The following is a 25,637-nucleotide window of genomic DNA, read 5'->3' as shown; positions in this document are numbered from 1 at the left end:
ACTTTTTTTTTGTACCGGAAGTTGAGCCCAGGGGGTGCTTAGCCATTAAGCTGCACCCCCAGTCCTTTTTAATATTTTATTTAGAGACAAGGTCTCACTAATTTGCTCAGGTTCTTGATGAGTTGCTGAGGCTGACTTTGAACTCGCTATCCTCCTGCCTCAGCCTCCCAGGGAGCTGGGATTACAGGCGTGCGCCCCCTGCCTGGCATCAGAGCTCTTACTGAGGCCTTAAGGCGGGCTCTGCTCTCTCCCTCTCTTCTTTATTCCTAGCTCCCTAAGGCTCCCTCTGTACTCAATATGCCTACAACCCCAAGAATAAGCAAGCACCTTTTCTGAGTTCCCATTCATACCTTCGGAAAACATTCACTGTGGACCTTGTATGTTCCAGACACTATGAAAGAGGCGCGGTGGCGCATGCCTTTCATCCCAGCGACTCAGGAGGCAGGAAGATAGCAAGCTCAAGGCCAGCCTCAGCAATTTAAAATCAGCAAAAAATAAAAAGGGCTGGGGAAGTGGCTCAGCGGTTAAGTGCCCCTGGGTTCAATCCCTTGTTTAAAAAAACTTTTTTTTTTCTTCAAAACTGTGGGATGAAATAGTTGAGTCTATTCTGGATTTCTAGGAACTGCAATAATTTAAATGGGTCCAATTCAAGATAGTGTTACCTATTTCTTACAGAATTTACTGTTGGCCTTCTAGTTATTTTTTTTTTTTTTTCTGAAGGACAAAATTACTCAGAGTACAGTGCAGATTTGGGCTGCCAGCCTTGTTTCTTGGAGTCCTGGCACTATCTCCTGGTTCCAATGTATTTCACCTGCCAACTTACTCTGTCGACTTGAAATTGGCATTTTCAGCAAGTAATTAGTGAGTGCCTCCTGTCCCTACTTGTGCTAGGGACACAGTGTCGACTGAAACAGCCCCAGGCTCTGTCCTCCTGGAGCTGACAGTCCAGTCAGGAAACAGACTGGTCTCTGCACAGTGTAAGCCCAGAGCCAGGCCAATAAAGGAAGCACAGGCAGACAGGGTAGGACTGAGGTGAGAGAGCCACTTGGGGCTGTTTCTGATGCTCCCCATCATCTCATCTTCCTCTGAAGCTTTCTTTTACTTTCTACCTCTAAGTACCACTTGCTTTCCCCTGATGGAGCTTTCCATGCAGAGGACTTATTTCCCTTCCACCCTCATACCCATTTGATCTGTAGATGGGATAAGACCCCCTAGCTCCTCAGTGTCATTTTTCTTTTCTTTTTTTCTTTTTTGGTTCCAGGGATTGAACCCAGGGTCACTTAACCACTGAGCCACATCCCTGGCCCTTTTTAACATTTTTTATAGAGACAGGGTCTCACTGAGTTGCTTGGGGCCTTGCTGAGTTGCGGAGGCTGGCTTGGAACTCATGATCCTCCTGCCTCAGCCTCCCCAACCACTGTGATTACAGACGTGAGCCACGGTACCCAGCTCCTGGCTGTCATTTCTAAACCCCCCTCTGTCTCCTCCCTAAGGAAATTTTGAAGTTTCCCTAGCCACATTGTAGCAACTGCTTTATTACTGCCAACTCTATCAACTCCCAAGCCACTTCTGCTCTTTGCAATTTTAGCTCCCATGGGACTTACTGCTACCTACGCTGCTCCCATCATTATTTTTCATGATTTCCAAATCCAGATAGATGATCTTTCAACCATTCTGGCCTCTCAGTGCCTTGACCTTCACCCCCACTCCCCACCCCTGCCCAGTGATCCTGTATTCCACCTAGCCCTTCTCCCCTATGGTCACACTTAGACCTCCTGCAGGGGTCAGGCATGGTAGTGCACACCTGAAATCCCAGCAACCAGGGAGCCTGAGGCAGGAGGTTCACAAGTTGGAGATCTGCCTGGGAAACTTTGTGAAAGTCCGTCTCAAAATTTAAAAATGACAAAGGGCTGGCGATGTAACTCAGTGGTAGGGCAGCCATGGTTTCACCAGTATCAAAAACAAAACCAAAAACCTTGTGCTGAGGACACAGTGGTGACTGTGATAGCCCTAGAGATTCCAGATGCTGAGGAAGAAAGAACCTGTGTCTAAACAGTGCCAGCCCTAAAACTATAGCCCCTACGGGAGTTTAGTTTGGGGCCTCTTGCTTTCCGTCCATCACCTCCTATGTCTCCACCTCACTCCCTCTGAGGCGAATGCTCCCATTGATCCTTCCTCCCCAGCACTCCATTGAGTTGCCTGCCTGTTCATTGTCCTCACCCCATTGTGACCACATTACCCTTTACCATCCAGATTCCCCACCATCACTATTGCCACACCTTCCCATTGCCAAACTGGATTGATAGCACCCCCCTAGTTACAGCCCCAGCACCCTGGCTGTTGAGCGAAAACCACCCGGCCATGTTGGCTGGTTCATAATAAATCTTGAAGCTGTTTTCTACACTTACTGTCTTCATTTCTTCTCATCTTTTCTCTTGGACCCATTTTAATCCAATTTTTCCCGCCATCATCCCACCAAAATATTTTTCTTTAGATCACTAAGGACCTCCCTGTTGCTAATGCCAATGGTAAATCTTCTTCCCTAATTTTATTTATCATCAGTAACATTTGACACTCCCTCTTGCTTAATATGCTTTTTTTTTCCATTTGGCTTTTGGAACCTCCCCTGTATTTTCTCAGTGCCCTCATCTTCCATTTTTGACTTATTGGTTGAATTTACACGTTAAATCTGCACTCCAGCTTTTTAAGTGCGGTCAATCATTCTGCTTTAAAGAAGAGGAAACGAGTCAGAGAGAAATTTAGGACATCGCTAGGATTATAAATGATGAAGTCAGAATCTAGCGATCTCTCCTTCATCTGTTTCTTTCCTCCCTCCAATCGTTTGTCCTTTCACCCATCCATTCCTCTAATCATCCATTTCCACATCTTCCTGTTTCCCCATTCACCCTTTTCCCATCCCAGCCACCAGTAGATTCATCTACTCATGCATCTAAGCATGCATGCACCGCTCCTCTCACCCCCAATGTTCACTTCCCAGATTCCCGTCCTGTGCTGGAAGGAAAGTCAGGATGAGAAAGCATGAAAAAGAAACATCAGCGTGCAGCTTGGCTTGAGATATTTATTCAGTGCTCTCACATTGGGCCTCAATGGCTCAGCAAAGGGGTAGAGCAGGGTAAGGGCACACAGTACATCCTTTCACCTCCAGAAGGGTCAAGTCTTGAAGTCTTCATTCCCAGTGGATGATTCATCAGTCATAACTGCAAGAGACAAACACTCAGCACCTCCTCTAACGGACTAGGCAACCCACCCAACCTGCCTGCTTCCCAAGAGGATCCAGATCCTCCTGCCCTCAAGAATCCTGGCTCCAACATGACAGCCCTCACACCAGCCCTCACCATTGGGAGAAGTCCTTTGCTTTCCATTTCTCCATTCCTGTCTCCGTGGGCACATCATTGGTATGGACCCCGTCAAAGTTTCCGCAGGCCCCACACAGCTTGCCAGAATGCTCATCACCAACCATCACAGCCAGCTGCCCATTGGTCTCAAGTTGGATTTGGACCCCTCCCTTCTGGTTGACTAGCATGGAGCCATCCGGTGTCTGCCTCACAGACACAGATGAGAACACTTCTGCTGGAAGATCCACTGGAAGACCATTCACCTGGTAGTGGGAAAAGATGGAGGTGAAGCCAGAGCCACAGAAGAGCTGGGGTGTTATGAAGATGGAGAGTCCAAGCTAGAGAACAAAGCTCACGGTGCTAAAGCAAAGATGCAGGTGCACTTGATGCAGGAATGACTACATCAGAAGACAGCTGGAGATCTGAGCGGATGGGTAAAAAGGGTGGAGAGTAGATGGACGAGAAATGGACTGAGGGACCCACATAACATCCCCAGGTCACAGGGGAAAAGCACTTTGACTCAGATAGATAAACAAACAAACCCCAAGGTCATCCTGCTTGATCCTAGTCTTCAAAAGAAAAGAAACTTTGAGTCTATTACTGGTTTCCTAACAAGAGCAACATTATCCTTTATTTTTGTAATGGTGACATCGGAAGGTAAGTAATGATCTTAACAAGTATGAGAGGAAATTTTGTTTCTTTGTCATCAGCTGCAGACTCAGTAACCTTGTGAATTTCTTCTTTAAAAAATGGTTGTCAATTTAGTGGACGAATGAATCCTTCTAATGTGAACTTGCCATAGCAAGTTCTTTGAAAGAGATGTTCTCTTTTCCCCAGATGCTCTTGTTTCTGGGTTTTCCTGTCAGATAACTGGAGAGACAGGTAGATAGATAGGAAAAAGTAGATACAGATCTGATGGATTGATGCATGGAGGTGTGGGTGGAAGGAAGGAAGGAAGGAAGGAGATAGGAAAAAATGGAGGATGGAAAATAGATGCTGGAAGGAAGGAGAGGCAGTGAGATAGACGGAGACTTGGTAGATGGACAGTCTCACCGGCTGCAACCTGGATCAGAGTCATTTCTCTTACCAAGCACAGTGTGGCACAGAGGAAGGAAGGCTGAGTTTTTTCACAAAATCAAACTTTTCCTTCTAGATGCCCTGAGCTGGGTACTGGAAAAAAAAAAACTGGTCATCAAGATGGCCAGGATCCCTGCTCACATAAGACTTATAATCTAGTAAGGCTGAACACTTGGGAGTTTCCTTCCAGGGAGTCTGAAATTTTGGTATGCACTATGCAGAGTGTGCCTAGGTGACCAGACCCCTGTGCAAACCCTAGGAGACGCTAATGAACTTCCCTGGTAGACAGCATTTCATTTTACATGTTTTGTCACAGAGTATCGCTGGAGGATTATGCACACCCCGCATGATTCCAGGAGGGGAGAACTGTGGGAAGCTTGGGCTAGGTTCCTCTGGATTTTGCTTGGTACATCTTTCCTCTTTGTAGATTTTTCTTTGTATTCTTTCATTGTAATAATTCTCAGAAATACAACCATATGCTGAGTTCTCCTAGTATATCTGTGAAACTGGAGATGGTCTGGGGCCATCTCCAGGGGAACCCTGATGGTCATGTGACCCCAGACTGACCATTCGCAGCATTCCATCCCTAAGGCTGCAGTGATTGATTCCAGGCATAGGCATGAATCCAAACTGGCCCAGAGAGACAAAATCTTGGGTCTTTTGTTGAATCAATTTCTGCTGAGGTAGCTAAGCTGATGGGGCATAGCTTGGGGAAGTTGGAGGGTTATCTTCCTATGAAAGGAATGAAGCTGATCTGGTGAACAATAAGTCTAAAAAATAGAGGTATAAATTCCTGATAATATTGCCAGGGCACCTGGATCCAGCCACTCCTGAGGCTCTTTCTCTGGATTTTCTAGTTATGTGGGCCAATCAATTAATTTTTTTGCTTAAAGCAATTTGAGTCTTGATTGATACTAAAACTATTAAGTTACTTGAGTGTGTTTTTGCTTCCCAAGAACTCAACCCTATGAAGGCACTAAATCTGAAGTGTTGAGACAAATACAAATTTAGAGACCATACTGCAGAGATCTTGATAAGGAAAACAGCAGGGCAGCCAAGGAGCCAGGAATGTAGAAGAACATTGCAACAGGAAGAAGGAAAATCCAGGGGAGACATCCCACCTTCCATGCCCTGACTTACCCACACGCCCTTGCCTGGGGTCACAGTGACAATACCCTCTTGGAAGAAGATGTGGAACTGGCTCACGGTTTCAGGCTTTTCATGGCAGGGCTGGACATTAGCAACCACACGGTACCAGGGGATGGTCGGCCGTAGTGTTGGGCAGCGGGAAGATATCTCATAGACACCAGGGGAGCTGAAGGTACTATTGGCCCCATCGAAGGTGGTGATTTGGGCACCCAAGGAGAGGGTACAGAGACCTTGGGCAGCCTGGCATTTCCGGGATCCTTCCTGGATACCACAGACATGGCCTGCTGGACAGCCAGCTGCCTCACATGTCAGACCCTTGCTTGAGGAACAGGAACAGCGCTCACTGCAGTCTGAGGTCAACAGGGAGGAGTTCACCTGTGCACAGAATGGGGCCAGGTTAGGGTGAGACAGAGACTGCAGCAATGGCCACAAGCCCCCCCATCCTCTACTCAGGCAGGGTGATTTTGCAAAAGACTCTAAGAAATGAAGTGTGTTTCTCCTATCCATGAATCTAGGTAGGCCTTAAGACTATGCTTGGTCAATCAAATACAGCAGAAGCCATGTTGTGCCAGGTTTGTGTCTAGACCTCAAGAGGCCTGACCGCCCCCACACCCCGCCCCCACACTCTCTCTGTCTCAGGAGGCTGAAGCAGGAGGATCACAAGTTCAAAGCCAGCCTCAGCAAAAGTGAGGCTCTAAGCAACTCAGTGGTTGAGTGCCCATGAGTTCAATCCCCGGTACCCTAAATAAGTAAATAAATAAAAATACTGGGACAACAGATGAAATTTGAATAAAATCTACAGATTAGTACTGAATCAATGTTAACTTCCTGTTTTTTAATCTTTTTTTTTTTTTAGTTGTAGTTGGACACAATCCCTTTATTTTATTTATTTATTTTTATGTGGTGCTGAGGATCGAACCCAGCTCCTCACATGTGCTAGGCGAGTGTCTACTGCTGAGCCACAATCCCAGCCCCAGCTTCATGGTCTTGATAATTATGTGTCATATAAATGAATTTCCTTCATCTGAGGAAACACATGGTAAAGTACTTATGAGTAAAAGAGAATTACATTTGCAACATTTTCTCAACTGAGAATTGAGAGAAAATAATAGATATATATTTATATTCAGAGGATGATAAAGCAAATGTGGCATAATATCAACAAATGAAAAACCTCACTGAAGGGTATACAGGAGGGCTTTGTACTATTCTTCCAATTTTTCTTTGGCTTTTTTTTTTTTTTTGTACTATGAATTTAATCCAGGGGCCCTTTACCACTGAGCTACATCCCAAGTCCTTTATTTATTTTTTTTAATTTTATTGTGAGACAGAGTCTCACTCAATTTCTGCGGGACTCACTAATTTACCAAGGCTGCCCTTGAACTTGCAGTCCTTCTGTCTCAGCCCGGCAAGTTGCTGGAATTACAGGTGTGTGACACCACACCCGGCTTCTTATATTTTTTTCTTAAGTTTGCCGGCATGGTGGCACACACCTGTAATCCCAGCGGCTTGGGAGGCTGAGGCAGGAGGACTGTGAGTTCAAACCCAGTTTCAGCAAAAATGAGGCACTAAGCAACTCAGTGAGATTTTGTCTCTAAATAAAATTCAAAATAGGGCTGGGGATGTGGTTCAGTAGTTGAGTGCCCTTGAATTCAATTCCTGATACCGATAAATAAATAAATTGATAAATAAATATTTGAAAACCTTGAAAGAAAAAGGTCAGTGTAATGAATAAAATAAACACAGTCATCCCTCAGTTCCAGGATCCAGAGGCGCACCTGTAGCTGCTCAAGTTCTTTATATAAAATGGCATAGCCCTGGCATATAACCTGCGCACATCCTCCTGTGCACATTAAGTCTTCTCTAGGTTACTTCTCGTGCCTGGCACAATGTAAATGCTACGTAAATAGCAGTTGTACTGCATATATTGTTTAGGGAATAATGGCAAGAAAAAGTCGGCACATGTTGTCAGAACAGATGCAACTTTGTTTTGAAATATTTTCCATCTGTGGTCAGTTGAATCCATGATGTGGACACTGCACACAGAAGGACTAATGGCACTGTGCATATTGATGACTCCCACATTTCTATCTGTGGGCCATGTGTCTCCCCCTGAATGCCAGATTCACAAGCCTAATAAAACTTCCATCGCAGACAGAAGGCACAGGTCTTGAATAGGGGAGCAAGGGCAGAGGGGTCAGGGCTATGGGGAGGTGCAGGCAGAGGGTTGGAGTGAGATGAGGAGGCACGGGGGCGGGGGTGGGAGTCCAGATGACCTAGCTGAGGGGTTTTCTGGATGGCTTCTAGCAGGTGGTGAGACCTGAAGGAAGAGTAGGAATTTGGATCCACTTGGAAGTGGTGCAAGTTAGAGCCACTTGCTTTCTCTACATCACAACTTCTTTATTTGTAAAATGGGGGAAATAGCAAGAAGAGAGAGGCAGAGGGAGATTTTTGTGGCCCACGCACAGGAGAGGAGGAAGAGATCAGAGTGGTGTGGCCACAAACCAAGAAATGCCTGTAGTAGGAGAAGCAAGGATCAGATATTCTGCCCTGGAGCCTCCAGAGACCTCGCCACCCTGCCAACACTGTGATTTCAGCTCAGTGATTCTGCTTTCTGACCTCGGACCTCCAAACTGTGGAAGAATTATTTTCTCTTGTTTTAAACTACTGGGTCTGGGATAATTTGTTATAGCAGCTTTAGGAAACTCATACAGGTTCTCCATATCAAGTCACTCAGCCAGGAAATGGTGCTTGTGCCTCTGTCCCTATCCATGAGAAGATCACCACAGAAGCTCTGAGTCTCCCTCAAGCTCCTCCAATCACCCCTGCCCACCTCAAGTCCCTGCTCACCGGCAAGTATCGGTCTTGATAGGTACAGCCGCAGTCTTGAGCAGGGATGCAGACACCCTGGGAGAGCAGGAATCGGTCATCACATTCGCAGCCCTCAAAGCAGCGGATGGTGCAGCCTGTGAGGCCGGAGAGAGCCGCACAGGAGCTCTGGCAGTGGTGAGTGCACATGGAGTAGTGGCTGTGGGCTGGGCACTTGAGAGCTGCAGAGACAGGGGCAGGATGGGGTGACACCTTCAGGAGGGCATGGAATACCTAATGGGACATTCTGCCCACCCAGCCCTGGGTGGGGTGATGCTGAAGACAATTGATGAAGCCAACCCTGAACTCTGTCCTACAGAGCTCACATCTAGCTGCAGACAGCAAGTGCCCCAAGTGACCATGCTGCATTGGGAAGAATAGATGGAGGGATCAGGCCTGGGATGGGGAAGTACAGGCAGAGGGGAGTGGGGATGGGCAGACATAGGAGAAAAACAGGGGCCATGAGGACCCAGGGACACACTCAGGAGAAGGCCTGGGTTCCGGCTAAGCAACTGGAGGCTGGTGCAGCTGCCCTGAGTTGGCCACCAGGGCAGGAGAGAGAAGGATCAGGTTTAGGGTAAAATTCTGAGTTCCACTGGGAACATAGCAGGTGTGAGGGACTCTAAGGACACCCAGGGGAAGGTTTCTACCAGGCCTTGGGGCTGGCAGTCAGGGGAGAGTTCAGGGTTGGAGACAGACTGAGTCCATGGTCACCACTGAGGACAGATCCAAGGCTGTGGGATGGGTGATGGCCCCAGTTATAGGTCCTTCCCTGAGAAGACTGAAGGTGACAGCTCTCCCTTGGGACATGAATGGTCATCAACTTATCTCAGAGAGTCTTAAGGGAACACGTCCCTTCCTTGGGGATTTGAAGGAGAGGTCAAATCCTGTTTGGAATCTAATGGCGGTGGCATTGCTTGGGGGTTTGGGATGCGCCACAGACTCAGGCTTGTATGGACTGCTGACCTGCCCAACCCTTCCTCGGAGGTTACCCCAGAAAGCTGGATCGAATGCCAGGGAAGAAGTGAAGGTCAAGTTGGAGGAGAGTGCATCCCTGAAAGGAGTCTGAGGAGGCACAGTCAGGGGGTAGGAGAGAAGCCTCAGAGGCTGCTGTGGAGGGAGCTGGGGGGAGCACTGTCATAGGGAGGGACTTCCCGAGCCACAGTCAGAGAAGGAACAGGCCAGGCATCCTCTGAAGGGCCCATGGACACTCACAGCAGAAGCTGTCTGACCTCCAGGGCTTCACGGACGAGCCGGCTGCCTGACAGTCTGCTGTATACGCCGCCAGGTGCTGGCAGAGGAAGGCTTCGTCACCCTTGTGGGTGCACATGTCATACACACATTGGCGGAAGTATTCAGAGGGCTTCAGCACCTTATGGCAGGTCGCGAAGGGGCCCTGGGGGTCTTGGAGCATGCCACAGACCTTGTTGTCCTCATAGGGTTTTGTCTCCTCTGCCAAGCACACAGGGCAGCCCTGAGGCCCACAACCCTCAAAACAACCCTCCTGGGAGGAGTCCATGTCTTTCCACGAAGCTCCAAAGGCCTCCACGCTGGTAGTTATTTTGCCAGTAGGAAGGGCAAAGTCGTCGCTCCAGTTGCCATTGAAGTTCCCACAGAGGCCACAGACCCGTCCATGGAAGGAGCTAGGGATGGATATGAGGATGTGGAAGTTGCCGTCGTAGAGGATCCGCAGCCCCTTGGTCGTCTGCAGAATCAGGTGTCGGCCTTCGGAAGTCACCCGCACAGGGCCCACAGACACGGGCAGGGCCACAGCCTCGCCGTCCACAGTGACCTGGATGGAAGGGTCAGGTGGGTTGGGGATCACAGTGGGTGAGGCTGCCCCTCATGTTCCCAGTGGGGAGCTGTATACCTGTCAGGCCCTCATGGTGGTAGGTGTGTCTCCCCCTACTCTATCAGGGTGGGGTCCTATTTCTTTCAAAACCCCTGGGTTGGCTTAACATCTCCCTCGGAACCTACAGGGTGAGGTAATGACTCCCTTGGAATTCCCTGAGCGGAGCTGTGTGCCCTCAGAACCCCAGGTCAGGGTCATGTTCACTTACCGTTGGCCCTTGATCCAGACTCACAACCTGCTCATCCACAGTAACGCGCAGGCGTTGGGATTGTTCGGATGATGTGTTCTTCTTCTCAAGTACAATGCTAAATTTCTCATCACCAGACTTCGGGAGGCAGACTTCGGCCAAGACATAAGAACAGGTGCCATGCAGGTCATAGACACGCCCATCAAAGGTGACATAGTGGATGCCTCCGTTGGCCATGCAGCGACCACAGCCCGTGGGATAACAAGCCTGGATGCCATCCTCTCTTCGACACTCCTCATAGGGTCCACAGGCTTCGCCATCCAGGCAGTTGACCTGGCCATGTGGCCCACACTCACAGCGCCGCTCACACTCAGGGCCCGGGTAGAAGGTCGCGCCCAGTGGGTAGTAGCGGCCATCATGGAGGCAGCCGCACTGGCTCACAGGCACACAGGTGTCACCACTAAGCACGAAGTCAGCATCACAGACACAGCCCTCACGGCAGGTGGACTCACAGCCCTCGGGTGCTGTGAAGCTTGGGCAGCTCACCGGGCAGGAGTCCCCACAGAGCTCATAGTGGCTATTTGCAGGGCACTGGAAAGCTGGGGGGACACAAAAGGCGTGAGCCAGGCAGGTGCAAAGGTGGGCAAGAGGAGGTCCCTGGTGGGAGGACCTGCTTGGACCAATCTGGTGTGTATGGTTGGGTGTAGAGATCTGATCCAGTACACCCTACAGCAGGACTCAGTGTGGGATTTCAGGTGTGTGTGAGAGGAGCAGCTCAGACCAAGGTGTGTGATAACCTGACCAAGGACTTCTAAAGATCAGTGGCTGCCTGGTGAATTTGATCACATCCATCTCAAAGTGTAAGTACACCTGGGGTGTGGGCCAGATGGGCCTCAGGGTATCAACCTGTCTGAGTGGAGCTGATTGTGGTGGCTGACATGATCAGGAGCATCTACAGTCTCTGACACAGTGTGTTTCAGGGCATGTGTATCTGATTGTATGAAGCGAACCAGGTAAACTTGACCCAGATCTTCTTGTAGGGAATGGCCCAGGACTATCTGACTATGAATCTGAATGAATCTCCCTGAAACTGTCAGACTCCTGATTCCATCTGGGTTTAAGTGACTTCAGTGTCTCAGTGTATAATCTAGCTCGATACCATTGAAGGTATGTGGCCAATTCTGTGTGACTGGGTGTATTCCATTGTATAAGACAGCTCAGGGGCATCTGACCAGGTATGTAGCTCACTAGGTCTCTCTGATCAGGGGTTCCTTGCTGGGTGACTTTCGGTCAACCAACTAGTTCATCTGACTAGGATATCTGAGTGCATGAGTTCCCCAGAGCGTATTGGACTCTTGAGTTTCTGACCAGGTGTGTCTAGCTGATCTTGTGTATTTCAAGGCCCACACCTGATCTGGTGTATTTCAGTGTGTGAATTCCAAGGAGTCTCTGAGGAGATATCTGACTCAGGGACAGGAGAATGGCCCCGAGCCCAATGGAGGCAGGAGGGCTCTGGGAAGTGACAGGGGGGACTCTCACTATGTGCACTATGTATGGATCAGTACTTACGACAAAAATCAGGCTTCCTCCACTCTTCGATAATTGCCCCAGCGGCCTGGCAGGCTGCCACGTAGGCGGCCAAAGCAGGGCAGAGGCCTCCCTGATGGCCCTGGGTCTGGCAGGCGTCCAGCAAGCAGGCTTTGAAGTACTGGTCAGGTGGCACCAGGCTGTGGCAGGGTGCTAGTGGGCCGTCGGGGGCCGAGATCATACCACAGGCGTTGGGGCCGCCGAAGGACTCCTGCTCTGCGGGCGTGCAGGGTGCCGGGCACGGCCCTGGCACGCACTCCCCACAGCCAGGTTCGCCGCCCACCTGCCAACCTTCTGGCTTCCCGCCCACCGCGTTCAGGTCGTCGGCCGGATTCTTGTTGTAGTTACCACACAGGCCACAGAGGGCGCCCGCGTACGCCGCTGGCACGCGCAGGCGCACAAAGCTATCCCCGTCGAAAGTCAGCGAGAGCCCAAAGGCCGTGGTCACCACCACGTCGGCGCCGCTCAGGTACGCGTGCAGGAGTGGGTCCTTCTGGAAGGGTAGCGCCACGAGCTCGCCGTCCACCTGCGGCCGTGGGAAGGGGGACGGCAGTGAGTGGCGTGGATCCCGGGGTCTAATCCTATCTCCACCTCATATTAGCCGTGGAACCTCCGCACGGAACCGCCCTTAAGCATCTGTAGACAACGTGTCATGGGCCTCTTTGGTTACTCTGAAGCAGGTACTTTCTGCAGATTCATTTTACAAAGGAATCTACTAAGGCTCAGAGAGTCCGAGGCAGCTGATCCAAACTGTCAGGCTCCTAGGGCTATACTCTGAACCCCTTCATCATGTGGGTGCTAAGTTGTGAAAGGTGCTGTGGGGATCAGCTGACCCCCCACTGTCTGGCTCCCATCTCTGCTCACCTGTAGCTTCCTGGGCCAGCGGGCACTGAGTGTCAGGCTGTGGCCGTAGACATGCAGAGTGACACTGCGGGTGTAGCTGACAGCCTGACTGCCCCGGTGCTCATTGACCACAGTGACGGTGAAGTTCTCAGTCCCCTTGGGTGGTTCAGGGCAGGGCCCACTCAGGAGGTATTCGCAGGTGCCTTGGAAGTCGAATCGGTGGCCATCCAGGGTGGTGTAGTGGGGGTCACCCCAGGCCTGGCACTCAGCTGTGCTGACAGGTTGGCAGCCGTGCTGGCCAGAGGGTAGCAAGGTACACTGTTCACCCAGCCCACAGCTGCTGGGTGTGCAGGACAATGGGCCACCCTTAGGCCCACAGTGGCATCGCTGAGAGCAGGTGGCATCAGCCCAAAACTCACTGCCTGCCTCGTAGTAGGTGCCATTGGCCCAGCAGCCACAGCCGCCGTCCAGGGGAACGCATCGGTGGCCACTCAACACGAAGCCTTCATTACACTGGCAGCCCTCAGCGCAGGGGCCCTCACACACAGCTGGTTTCGTGGTAGGCTCAGGGGGCGGGCAGCTGGCTGGGCAGGGTGGGCCACAGAGCTCGTAGTGGCTGTTTTCAGGGCAGGAGATCTCTGTGGGTAGAAGTGGGAGAGAGAACAGCATTTGGAGGGGGGTCCTGGGACAGGGTGGAAAGAGACGGAAACAGAAAAAGCGGGGCAGAGAGAGAGAGAGAGAGAGAGAGAGGACAGAGAGAAAGAATGGAGAAACAGAAAAAATCAAGGAACCACACAGAAATACTAAGAGTCAGAGAGACAGAGAAACAAACAGAAGGACCCAGAAGGACTGCAGTGAAATCTCTCGGCCCCAGCTGCCTCCCCAACACTCACCACAGCCGGCCTGTGTCCTCCAGTCCTTGATGGTGATTCCAGCAGCCTGGCAGGCAGCAGCATAGGCAGCCAGCGCCTGGCAGAGTATGTCTTGGGTTCCTCCACCCAGGCAGACATCCAGAACACAGCCCTTGAAGTAATTTTCAGGTGGCAGGTGGGCATGGCAGGAGGTGAAGGGGCCATTTGCGTTAGGGGCCAGAGGTCCACAGAAGCTGGGACCCTTATACTCTTCCAGCCGCTCCTCAGGGCATGTTGGGCAGGACCCTTTGCATTCATCCCAGCAAAATGGGTCCCAGTCTGGAACTCGCCAGCTGCCACCCCAGGTGGGTATTGAAGGAGCCACTGTACCGTTAGGGAAGACTTGATCGTTACTGACGTTTTTGTCCATGTTCCCACAGAGCCCGCATACTGCTTTCCTGTAGCTGCTGGGCAGCTTCACCTCTACCTGCCAATTCCAGTCATAGGTGACTTGAAGCCCAAAGTCAGTCACCAACACAGCCTTTGACGCTCCATGGGTCACTGAAATCCGCCCACCAGCCACAGAGACAGGCAGGGTTGTCCGCACACCATTCACCTGGGGGTGGGGAGGGAGGCAAACAGGGGTCACATGGGGTAGGGAGGTCCCAGCTCTGGTCCCTACCTCCCTTCCTCTCTCATCCTGCCAGTAGGTGGGAGCTGTCAAGGTCTTTATCCATATATGATTATGTAGTCATTTTATAAACATGGATGTCTGTTCTCATCCAGGCCCTGCGGAATGAGACCTCACATCTGCTTTTTCTGGCTCTCTCTCTTGATCTCTCTCTGCCTCTGCCTTCACTTGGGTTTTCTCTCTTGTCTTGGAGATCTCTCTCTATCTCTGCATTTACTCTCTTGGTCTTTCTTTGTGTCTCTGCCCCCCCCCCAACCCCCACTCCGTTTGCTCTTCTCATTCTCTGCCTGGTTGTCTCTACTCGCTCATGGTCACATACCGAGCGCCTGTCCTGTTCCATGCCTTCCTTTCTCCCTGTGAGCTGCTACTCATCTGCATCTTCTTTTTCCTGGGCAGAAAGGGTAGCCTATCTCTGTCTTTACCATCTCTGACTTTCTCTTCATGTCTGAGTCTCTGGGCCTCTTGTCTGTTCCTTGATACTCACAGGAGCTTCATTAGGCCCGGCTCTGAGCTCAGCACTTTAACTGTACCACTTTGTTGTGGGCTTGGGCCTGCTATGATGCTCCTTCAACAGATGAGGACCTTGAAGTCCACCAAGTTATTGCTTGGTCAAAATCATGGAGCTCATAAGGAGGAGGGAGAACTGGGGTTCAGATCCAGGTCTTTCACAAAGACAAATGCTAACCTGCTATGTTAAAGCCCATAGCAAAGGGTTAGGCTTAATTCCCAGAGAAAGGATGATTGTTTGCTGTAATTGTTATCATTCCTGTTGCCAATTTGATTTAGGCCTAAGTGAAGATAGAATTTTGTGTTTTTTTGGTACTTGGGATTGAACCCAGGAGTGCTTAACCACGGAGCCATATCCACAGCTCTTTTAATATTTTTTTCAGAGACAGGATCTCACTGAGTTGCTTAGGACCTTGCTGAGTTGCTTAGGGCCTCGCTAAATTGCTGAGGCTGGCTTGGAATTAGAAATCCTCTTGCCTCAGCTTCCCAAGCCACTGGGATTACAAGTATGCACCTTCACACCTGGTAAAGATGGAGAATTTTGAGCTACTAACTGTGGCTGTTAGGACACTACTGGGGGGCTCAGACGACCATCCTGCTGAACATACCCGGACTTTGCCGATCTCATTCTTGTGGATGGAGATGTTGGTATTGAGAGTATTCACAGTGACAAGCTTCACATAGGACACAGAGGGATTACCCCGGTTTTCATTCTTGGTGGTGACGGTGAAGGGAGTCAGGTTTTGAGAACTGACCCCTGGGCAGTCAGTTGTTGCCAACACATAGTTGCAGGTGCCCTGGAAGTCAAATGCCCAGCCATCGAAGGAGTGGTAGTGTGGGTCACCCCACAGCCAGCACATGACCTCAGAGATGGGCACACAAATGCCCTCGCCATTCTGAACTTCACATATCTCCTGTGGCTTGCATATCACATTGTGGCACGGTTCTGGGGACAGAGAAGAGAAGGCCTTGAGGGGGGTTGCTCACCATTAGGTGGCCGCTTTCCAGTATTTGCCCCAGACTGTGCCAGGGATGTTGACTCTGAAGGTTACTGCAGGTGAGACCAAATTCCAGGATCCTCACACCCAAGACCCAGGCCCTAGAGTTTGCTGTGTCTAAGACTAAGCCCTGGAATTCCCCCTGGCCTGACATGCAGGCCCTGTGATGGACTGTGTCCACAGCCTAAGGGTCAAGGGTCCCCATTTTAGGCCCTAGAGTCATTTTCTCTGAGACCTATTTCCCTATCTGTTTGAGACCCAGGTCCCAGGGTCCCTGCATTTAAGATCCAGGCTCTGGGTTCTCTTGATTGAGATCTCAGCCCCAGGGGACTCACACTGAGACCTTCCCTCCAGGGGTCCCTATGTCTGAGGTACCAGCCCTGAAGGCATCCATGTCTGTGATCCCAGTCCCAGGTTTCCCCATGCCTAAAATCTCAGCCCCCTGGTCTCATGCCCAAGATGAGGGTCCTGGGGGACCTTTTGTATGGAGTCACAACATTTCATGCTCTGGCTCTGGGATCCCCATATCTAAGTCTCATGATCTGGGGGTCTTGCACCACAAAATTTCATTCCTAGGGGTTGTTTCATCTAGACTTGGTCTCACTTCTAAGTTCTTGTTCTGGAGGGCTTCTGGATCTAAGAACTCATCCTTAATGTCACTATCTCTGCTATGCCCACTTTTGGAATCCTCTGTGTGTAAATTCAAACTTCCTCCTCTCTCCTGCTGAGCCAGTTACCAATATATTGCCTCCTGCTCCAAATCCACCTGCATAGTTAAACTTTGTCTCTAGAGGGCGCAAGAGAGTCTCTGCAGGAGGCCAGTCCCTCCTTGGTTACAACCGGCTCAGCACTTCCTGCTCCTGGGTGTGCAGGGCCAGTGACATTTGGGACACCTGCTCAGTGGGTCTCACTGGCCCCAGCTGGCTTCCCAGCAAATCACCCAGGCATTCCAGCTGGCAGGTTCCCACCGAATTCTGCTAGCACCTCGGCGGGGGTGTCTTTCCTGTCGGTTGCAGCCTGTGCAAACCTCTCTGCCACCCAGTGAGTTACAGTAGTGTCTCTTCAGTGAGATCTCAGGCTCCCTGTATCTGCTGTGCTCCTATTCCTCAGCATTCTCTTTTCCTTTTTTAAATAACTAATTTGTTTTGAGATAGGGTTTCACTAAGTTGCCCAGGCTGGCCACTCTGAGGAGCTGGAATCACTGGTGTGCACCACCACACCCAGCTCCCTTTACCCTTTAGTAGTTATTCTGCTTACTAGTAAATCATTCTGTCGTCTTCTTTTTTCTTTTCTTTTTCTTTCTTTCTTTCTTTCTTTTTTTTTTTTTGGTACCAGGGATGATTGAACCCGGGGCGCTCAACCACTGAGTCATATCCCCAGCCCTTTTTTCTATTTTTATTTAGAGATCGGGATCGGGTCTTGCTAAGTTGCTGAGGCTGGCTTTGAACTCACGATCCTCCTGCCTCGGCCTCCAGAGTCACTGGGATTACAGGTGTGCGCCACTGCAGCTGGCCCTCTTTCTTTCTTTCTTTTTGAGGTGCTGGGGGTACACCCCAGGGCTTTGCACACATTGAAAAGCACTCCACCACTGAGCGACATTTCCAACTCTATAAATCATTCTTTACATAAACTTTCCATATTCAAATGACCGTATGGCATCTGTCTCCCGACTGGACCCTGACTGATGTACCTCCATCTCTGGCACCTGTTATCCTGCCCTCAGCCCTGAGGGACTCGGCCCCTGCCTCTCAGTTCTGGAGGTCCCATTCTTTAAACCTTCAGGGGGTTCTCGCCTTTCACCTAAGAAACCAGCCCCAGGGTGGCTTTGAGTCCCAGATTTAGTCTAGGGATCCCATCTATGTCTGACACTGTACGTAGAAAACCCGATCCTCTGATTGGGGGGCCCCTGTAGCCAAAGTCCTGCCTTTGTGGGAGCTTTGCTTCAGTCTTGGGACTGGGACTCTTCCTAAGACCTCAGAACTCTGCTTTCTACACCTGTCCCCTGGCTCAGTCTTCCCTGCCCCATGGTGCTGACATCTGAAGTCCAGATGCCAATCCACAAACCAGTGGTCAGCAAACTAGGGCACCACTGGTTGCCTGTTTTTGTAAATAAAGTTTGATTAAAGCCACACCACCTCACTTGCTTAGTCTATGGCTGCTTTCATGAACAATGGCAGAGCTGAGCTGTCATGATCAGGACTGTGGGGCCTGCAAGCTTAAATATCTCCCCTTTGGCCCTTGACAGAAAAAGTCTGCCTGTCTCTGCTCTATACTTAGTGCCTCTGACATCATCTGTCCTGAGAACTCTAGTCCTGAAGGTCCCCCTCGACCTGGAATCCTCCCAAGGGTCCTTGCCTCCCACAATGTTGGTCTCTGCTGTTGACATTGAAAAACCCAGCCCAGAGTCCTAGCCCTCTGCGCCTCCCACAAGAAAGCCACCATGAAGTCATGCTACTCTCAGCTCCCAGGTCCCTGTCCTCTTCCCCCAGCCCCCACCCCCCACAGCGAAGCACCTTCAGGGGCAGGGTTGGAGCCCGGGACGCAGCTCAGGACGCCTTCGTGGGGCTTGCAAACCTCCTCTGGCTTGCAGGTGTGATTCTGGCACGCCATGGTTCCATTTGCATGGCACACACACTCCTGCTGGCAGTCATCAATGAGGACCTTCTGCTCCAGCTGTGGGGACAGAGGGCATGGTGATCAGGGATCCATCCCATGGGTGGGAGCCAACTCTGGCATCTCCAGTGTTCCTGGCGCAGAAGGGTCCAGAGAACATGAAAATGGCATCTTTCAGCGAGGTGGCACCTTGGCACTGGGGCCCAAGTCAGGCATTCATTCATTCATTCATTCATTCCCTTTCATGCATTTCCTGGCTCTTTCATCCAAAATAGCCACAGATGTCTGCTGTAGAGGAGAAGCCCTGTGAATAGTAATTAAGAGCAAATCCTCCAGAGCAGACTAATGGCTTTGAGCCTGCTTCTGCTATTTCCAGAACCATCCAACGCTGGATGACGTTACTTAACCTCCTTATGCCTCGGTTTCCTCATCTGTATGCTGCAGGCATCTGTAAACTGCCTATGATAATCACATTCGCCAGAGAAAGTATATCTGAGTTAATACACGTGCAACATACAGATGAAACGAAAAGGGACCTCCTTCAACAATCCAGACTGGAGAGGAAAGTGGGCGGGTAGAGATGAAATAAGATTGGGATGAGCAGGACGTAGAGACTCATTGCACTGTTCTGTTAACATTTGCAGGTTTGAAATTCTTCGTAATAAAAGTGTCTATGTAAAATAAAAGCAGGCTGGTGGTAAGCACCACCCACACATTTATTATTATTTCTAGTATTGCTAGTGTAAGGAGAACAACAGAGGGTCCCTGACCACAGCAAGCTCTCAGTCTTGTGAGGGCGACAGATTTTAGACAACCACACACTCAGGTCAAAGGAAAAGGACTAACTGAGGGAGAGGGAAACAGAGGGGGTTGGCAGCTGGTCTAAGAGAGGCAAAAATGTCATTTTTGTGGCCATGGAGGCCACCTTTGCCCAGATCTGGGATACAAAGCTGAATCTTGACCTGGGGAGCCAGGGAAGGGTTTAAAGCTTCAGGACCCATGGTCATATTTATAAAGGTATTTCCAACTACCATGTGGAGGGTGGATCAGAGGAAGCAAAAGCAGGGGGCTGGGAGAGGACTAGCTGGACCAAGTTGGGATCAGGGAGGGGAGGGTAGGAGAGAGAGGCAGGAGGCCAAATGGACAGGCTGCGAGGCCCTGGGTTCTGCCCTAGATGTCTGTGCTCCTACCTCATAGTAGATACCCTTGTAGTAGCAGCCACACTCCTGGATGGGCACGCAGGCTTGGCCATTGTAGAGGTAGTCAGGGTCGCATTCACAACCCTCAGCACACACTTCGGGGCACTTCAGGGGCGCACTGAGAGCCGAGCAGCTGAGAGAGCAGGTGTTTGCACACGGCTTATAGTGGCTGTGGGGTGGGCACTCCATGGCTGCAAAAAAGGGATGTCAATCAGAGTGTCTGGTAGGGGGGTGCTGCAGGGTGCAGGGTCTACCCCTTCTGTGCCCCAGCCTCCCGGCTCCTGACCCCTCCGTGTCCCCTCACTCACGACAGAAAGATTCCGTCCTCCAGGGTTCCACGTGGCCTCCAGCCGCCTGGCAGGCGCTCACGTAGGCATGGATGTTGCTGCAGAGGATGGTCAGGTTCCCCTCTCCCAGGCACAGGTCGAAGACGCACTCTTCCAAGGGTCCCTCGGGGGCCACCAGCTTGTGGCAGTTGGCCAGCGGCCCTGTGGTGCTGGCGAGGAGGCCACAGAACTGCTCCTTCTTGTACTTCTCCTCCAGCTCAGGGCTGCAGTGACAGTCCTCGCAGGGGGGCGGCGGCGCGCACGGGGAGTCGGGCACCGCCTCCTCCCAGGAGTTGCCGAAGTCATTGGGGTCGGCGGCCTGCGAGCCGTCGGGCTTCTGGAAGTCGTCCTTGGGGTCGCCGTTGTAGTCTCCGCACAGGCCACACATCTGCTTGTAGTAGTTGCCCGGGACGGTGACGCGCACGTAGTACATGAGGTCGTAGGCCACCCGCAGGCCAAAGTCGGTCTCCACCACCACGTCGGAGCCGTGCTGGAAGGCGCGCACCGCGCCCTCGGCCAGCTCCACCGGCAGCTTCTGGTCCACGCCGTCCACCTGGGCGCCAGGGGATGCCACACCTCAGAGGCTACACTTGGAGGACAGGGTCAGTGCCTCAAGTGTCCCTGCTTATGTGCCCTCCCCTATCTGGGCCTCCGTTTCCATATTTGTAAAATTTTTTTTCCAGTACCAGTGATTGAACCCAGGGGTGCTTAACCACTGAGCCACATCCCCAGCCCTATTTAATATTATCTAGGGTCTTCCTAAGTTGTTTAGGGCCTCACTAGGTTGCTGAGGCTGGCTTTGAACTTGTGATCCTCCCACTTCAGCCTCCCAGGCTGCTGGGATTAGAGGTGTGCACCACCTCACCCAGCTCAGTTTCCAAATTTGTAAAATGAATCTAAAAACTGGGTCTTGTAGTGGACTGAATGGTGTGCCTGAAGGTATGTCCCCCTAGAACTTCAGAATGTGATCTTATTTGGAAAAGGGGTCTTTGTGGATGTAATTAGGGTGATTATCTCAAGATGAGACCATCCTGGAGTAGAGTGGGTCCTAAATCCAACAAGAGGTGTCCTTTATATGGCCAGAAGAAGATACAAACATACAGAGAAGGCCACAGGAAGACAAAGGCAGGGATTGGAGTGCTGCCACATAAGCCCAGAAACACCTGGAGCCACCAAAAGCTGGAAAGGACAAGGAAGGAAGCTCTTCTACAGACTTTGGAGGGGTCTGGCCCTGCCATAGCATCTAGAATTGTGAGAAAATAAATGTTAGTTTAAGCTCCCAATTGTAACAATTTGTTACAGCAGCCACCTGCAAACTAATACAGGTTTCAAGGGAATAAGAACCTCACCAGCGGGTCTTAGTATCAACCCCATAGGGTTATTTTCAGGATTAGATCAATTAATGTCTGTAAGGTGGGCAGGGGTTGTGGCTCAGCGGTAGAGCTCTCACCTAGCCTGTGTTAGGCCCTGGGTTCGATCCTCAGCACCACATAAAAATAAATAGATAAAATAAAGGTATTGTATCTAACTACAACTAAAAAATAAATAAATATTCTTTAAAAAAAAAAAAAACCCTGTAAAGAGCTGAGAAAGGGGCTGGTATAGAAAGCATGCTCTGGGAGCATTTGCTGTGATAAGTAGCTACTACTGGAAGTTTCTATTCTGAAGAGTGAATGAGGACTAAGGGTTTCTGCTTTAAGCATCAGTGGGTGGAAACTCAGGCTAAATTTCTGGAGAAATGAACTCCATGAGTTGAGGAACAGTGGAACACTCTGGGCTCCAGCAGAGCCTTCTTTATTTTATTTTCATGTGGTGCTGAGGATCTAACCCAGTGCATCACATGTGCAAGGCAAGCGCTCGGCCACTGAGCCCCAGCCCCAGCCCACCAGCAGAGCCTTCTAAATCCTTATCACAGATGTAGTGCACATTGGATTCTTCCAGAAGTGTGAGGAATCAGGGGAGAAGGCAGGAGAGAGGAATGCTCTTGGCTGAGTATTCTAAAACCATAGTCAACCTCGGTATTTTCCAAGCAGGGATGGGTAGTGACTAAGGGCAAGAGTTAATCTCTGGGCCTCAGTTTCCTCTTCTGCAAAGTGGGCATAATGGTGGTTTCCAACTCATAGGAATGCTGGGGATTCAGGGAGATGCAAACAAGAACACCAACAACTCCCATGTGTTTGGAGCTAACCATATGCCAGGCGCTCTTCTGGGAGCTTGGGATATTGTTAGGGAAGACATTGAATTGTGCAATGCACATACAGCATGCAGGGAACCCCTGATGAAGCCAGCTATTTATCAGCATCCTCACCATTACTGCTACGAAGAAGGCTGTGTGCCTGTATTTTAGTGGGCTCTCTGGGGAGATCCCTTCAGTATAGCTGAAATGCCAGTTTCTATGTGAGACCAAAAGTCCTTCTCAGTCAGCAAAGCCCCTCAGAGTGGCACAGGGACCAGTCCACTGTCTCCTGGCGCACAAACCTGGGTTCAAATCCTGCCTCTGCTGGGGGACTTGGGCCAGTGATGGGCCCTCTCCCTCTAAAAACGTGAAGCAAATCATGGTCCTTCCAGCTACGGTTGCAAGAATAAAATGACAGCGTGCACGCCAAGTGCTTAGCAGCCATCAAGGTCTGGGGCAGCGTGCGGAAGCTGGAGCTGCTTTGCTGCTGTCGTAATGGTTATTATGGGGTGGCAGGGGATTGTCCTCTCTGCTTGAACCTTCGCCACCCCTGAGTGCCAACACTCCCACCCCACGCAGGCCAACTTCTGGATGCACCACATACCAGCGAGGTGGCTGGGGCAGGGACAGAGTGGAGCTCAGGGGGAGGAAGGGGACAGAGATGTTCAGAATGGGTAGTCAACAGACTGCAGGGAAGAGAGACTGAGCCACCCGGAACGGGTCCCAGGTCCCCAAGGACTCTTCTGATGGGCTCTCTCCTCGGGGACCTCTATGCCTCCCACATCCTTCCCTGGCCCTGTGCATCCTGGGCTGAGCCCCACCCCCCTCCGTCACCCCCATCCAGGGTCCCTCCGCTGTCCCCTCCCCCGCCCTTACCTTGACCGTCCATCGCATCTGCTCCAGCCGCAGGGTGTGGTTGGCCACCAGCACGGTGATCACCTTGGTCGCACTGACTTTCCCATTGCCCCAAGGCGCGTTCTCCTGCAGGACGGTAAACTGGGGCAGGCCAGGCCGGGTCTTGCAGGTCTGAGCCAGCACGTACACACAGGTGCCCATGAAGTCAAAGCGGCGGCCGTCGAAGCTGGTATAATGGGGGTCTCCCGACGCCTGGCAGGTGACAGAGCCCACGGCCACGCAGCCCAGGACTCCATTGGACGGCTGGCACGCCTCCTGCGGGCCACAGGAGGAGGGCTCACAGGACAGCAGGCCGCCCTCCTGGCAGTGGCAAAAGGTCTCGCACCCGGGTCCGGGGTAGAAGCTCTGGCCCGGCTGGTAGTAGGTGCCCTGGTGAACGCAGCCGCAGGAGGCCAGGGGCACGCAGGAGTCCCCACTGAGGGCGAAGCCGTCGTCACACACGCAGCCCTCATAGCACTCTGTGCCACAGCCCCCGGGCACTGGGAGGTCTCCACAGGACAGTGGGCAGCCACGGGAACATGCCTCATAGTGGCTGTGAGGTGGGCAGGTCAGGGCTGCAGGGAGAGGAGCCAATGGCATCAGGAATTCTCCTTCTCAGGGTGACACAGTTCACCCCCCCCGCAACACACACTCACAAATGACCACCTACAAGAAGCCCTTATGTCCAGCAGCGCCTGGGAACACCCTGTATCACAATCTGATCCTGCTAAATTTTATATTTTTTTGGTCCTGGGATGGAGCCCTAGACCTCGAACATGCTAGGCATGCACTCTCCCACCGACCTCCACCTCAGCTCTGATCCCTAAGAGGAAGATCCTAATCCAGTGTGACCATGGCTCAGGATTGTCTGAAATGTCTTTAATAACTTTATTTAAGTTGGGTATAAATTGCAGATCCGTGGTACATATGTTAAGCATGCAGATGTGTGCGTGTGTGTATACTCTATGCAATATATTTGTGAATGCAGTATTTCTAGCTCCTTCCTTTTATGTAGTAATTAAAAAGTTTGTTGTTTTTGGTGAATTTTAAGTATTTAGTAATATTTCATGATTTCAAAATAATGATTAATACTAAATTTTAGTATTTAAAGTACTTAGTGTTGTCATGATCAAAAACCAACCAAACCCAAAACACTTCCCTTTACTCCCTTTACTCTGGTGGATAAGACAGGCAGCTTCCTCAGAAACAAAAAACAAAAAAAGGAAAGACTAAAAACTGAACCAAATCAAATCTCCTCCTGTGGCCATTTAAATGTAAGTTAACTAAAATTAAATAGAAGTGAAGATTTAGTTCTTTGGTCACATCACTAACATGTCAAGTGTTCCAGAGCCGCCTAGGACAGTGCCTGGAATATAGTAGGTATTCAACAAAACAGTCACTTTTTGCTAAATGACAGGAATGTGTTCTGAGAAATGCATCATTAAGAGGTTTTGTTATTGCGTGAACATCACAGAGTGTACTTACACAAACTAAGGCAGCTATGATGTCACTAGGTGACAGTCTTACAGGACCACCATCATATGTGCAGTCCATCATTGACCAAAACACCATTATGCAGCACCCGACTGGATTTGTTAATGAACAAATGAATCAATGAATGTTAAAGGAGTAAAGGAATGACATTCATGGATTTCTCATGTCTCTTTCCAACAGCGATATGTGCCAGTTCGTGCTATGTTAAAAGAGGAATGTAAGTCGAGTAACGGTTTTGTTTAAAGATGTCAATATGTGTCAGTCATTGTGGAGACTAGATGAGGAGTCAATGAAAGTGCGTATCCTAGCTCACTTTTGAGGATGTCCAAAGAGTTCCATAATGAAAAGGTTTTTAAAAGTCAAAAGTTAACTGGGCATGGTGGCGCACACCTGTAATCCCAACAGCTCAGGAGGTTGAGGCAAGAGGATCGCAAGTTCAAAGCCAGCCTCAGCAACTTAGCAAGGCTCTGAGCAACTCAGCAAGACACTGTCTCTAAATAAAATATAAAAAAGGGCTGGAGCTGGGGTTGTAACTCAGTGATAGAGCACTTGCCTCACACGTGTGAGGTACTGGGTTCAATCCTCAGCACCACATAAAAATAAACAAATAAAATGAAGGCATTCTGTCCATCTACAATTACAGAAACATTACAAAAAATATATATATATGGGCTGGGGATGTGGCTCAGTGGTAGCACACTCGCCTAGCATCCATGAGGCACTGGGTTCGATTCTCAGCACCACATTAAAAATAAAATAAAGATATTGTGTCCACCTAAAACTAAAAAATAAATATTAAAATATATATATATATATGTATGAATGAGCAAGCTGGGGATGTGGCTCAGTGGTTAAAGTGCCCCTGGGTTCAATCCTCAGTACCAAAAAAAAAAAAAAAAATGGCAAAAGTTACCATTTGTTGGAAATTTTATCTTTTGCCATTACTTATATGCAGGATGAAAATATGGG

General features: G+C 50.4%; 1 protein-coding gene across 2 annotated transcripts in view; it reads right to left on the bottom strand.

The window, feature by feature from the left end:
- Positions 1 to 3,065: 3,065 nt before the first annotated feature.
- LOC107151466 (Fc gamma binding protein) overlaps positions 3,066 to 25,637 on the bottom strand; it is a 36,339-nt gene continuing 13,767 nt past the window's right edge. For both annotated transcript variants that reach the window (XM_048790915.1, XM_048790914.1), the window contains 14 exons: positions 23,157 to 23,749; positions 20,087 to 20,657; positions 19,770 to 19,969; positions 18,480 to 18,639; positions 15,577 to 15,914; positions 13,813 to 14,386; positions 12,941 to 13,557; positions 12,059 to 12,602; positions 10,511 to 11,088; positions 9,666 to 10,242; positions 8,433 to 8,632; positions 5,574 to 5,957; positions 3,357 to 3,619; positions 3,066 to 3,218 (listed from right to left, as the gene is read on the bottom strand). In XM_048790915.1, the coding sequence (XP_048646872.1) occupies positions 3,209 to 3,218; positions 3,357 to 3,619; positions 5,574 to 5,957; positions 8,433 to 8,632; positions 9,666 to 10,242; positions 10,511 to 11,088; positions 12,059 to 12,602; positions 12,941 to 13,557; positions 13,813 to 14,386; positions 15,577 to 15,914; positions 18,480 to 18,639; positions 19,770 to 19,969; positions 20,087 to 20,657; positions 23,157 to 23,749 (5,609 nt within the window). In that variant the 3' untranslated portion in view covers positions 3,066 to 3,208. The remainder of the gene's footprint in view (positions 3,219 to 3,356; positions 3,620 to 5,573; positions 5,958 to 8,432; positions 8,633 to 9,665; positions 10,243 to 10,510; positions 11,089 to 12,058; positions 12,603 to 12,940; positions 13,558 to 13,812; positions 14,387 to 15,576; positions 15,915 to 18,479; positions 18,640 to 19,769; positions 19,970 to 20,086; positions 20,658 to 23,156; positions 23,750 to 25,637) is intronic.

This window comes from Marmota marmota, unplaced genomic scaffold (genome assembly GCF_001458135.2).
Source record: "Marmota marmota marmota unplaced genomic scaffold, marMar, whole genome shotgun sequence".
Lineage (NCBI taxonomy): Eukaryota > Metazoa > Chordata > Mammalia > Rodentia > Sciuridae > Marmota > Marmota marmota.
The sequence above is the reverse complement of the archived record's forward strand: the minus strand, read 5'-3'. Positions and strand labels throughout refer to the sequence as shown.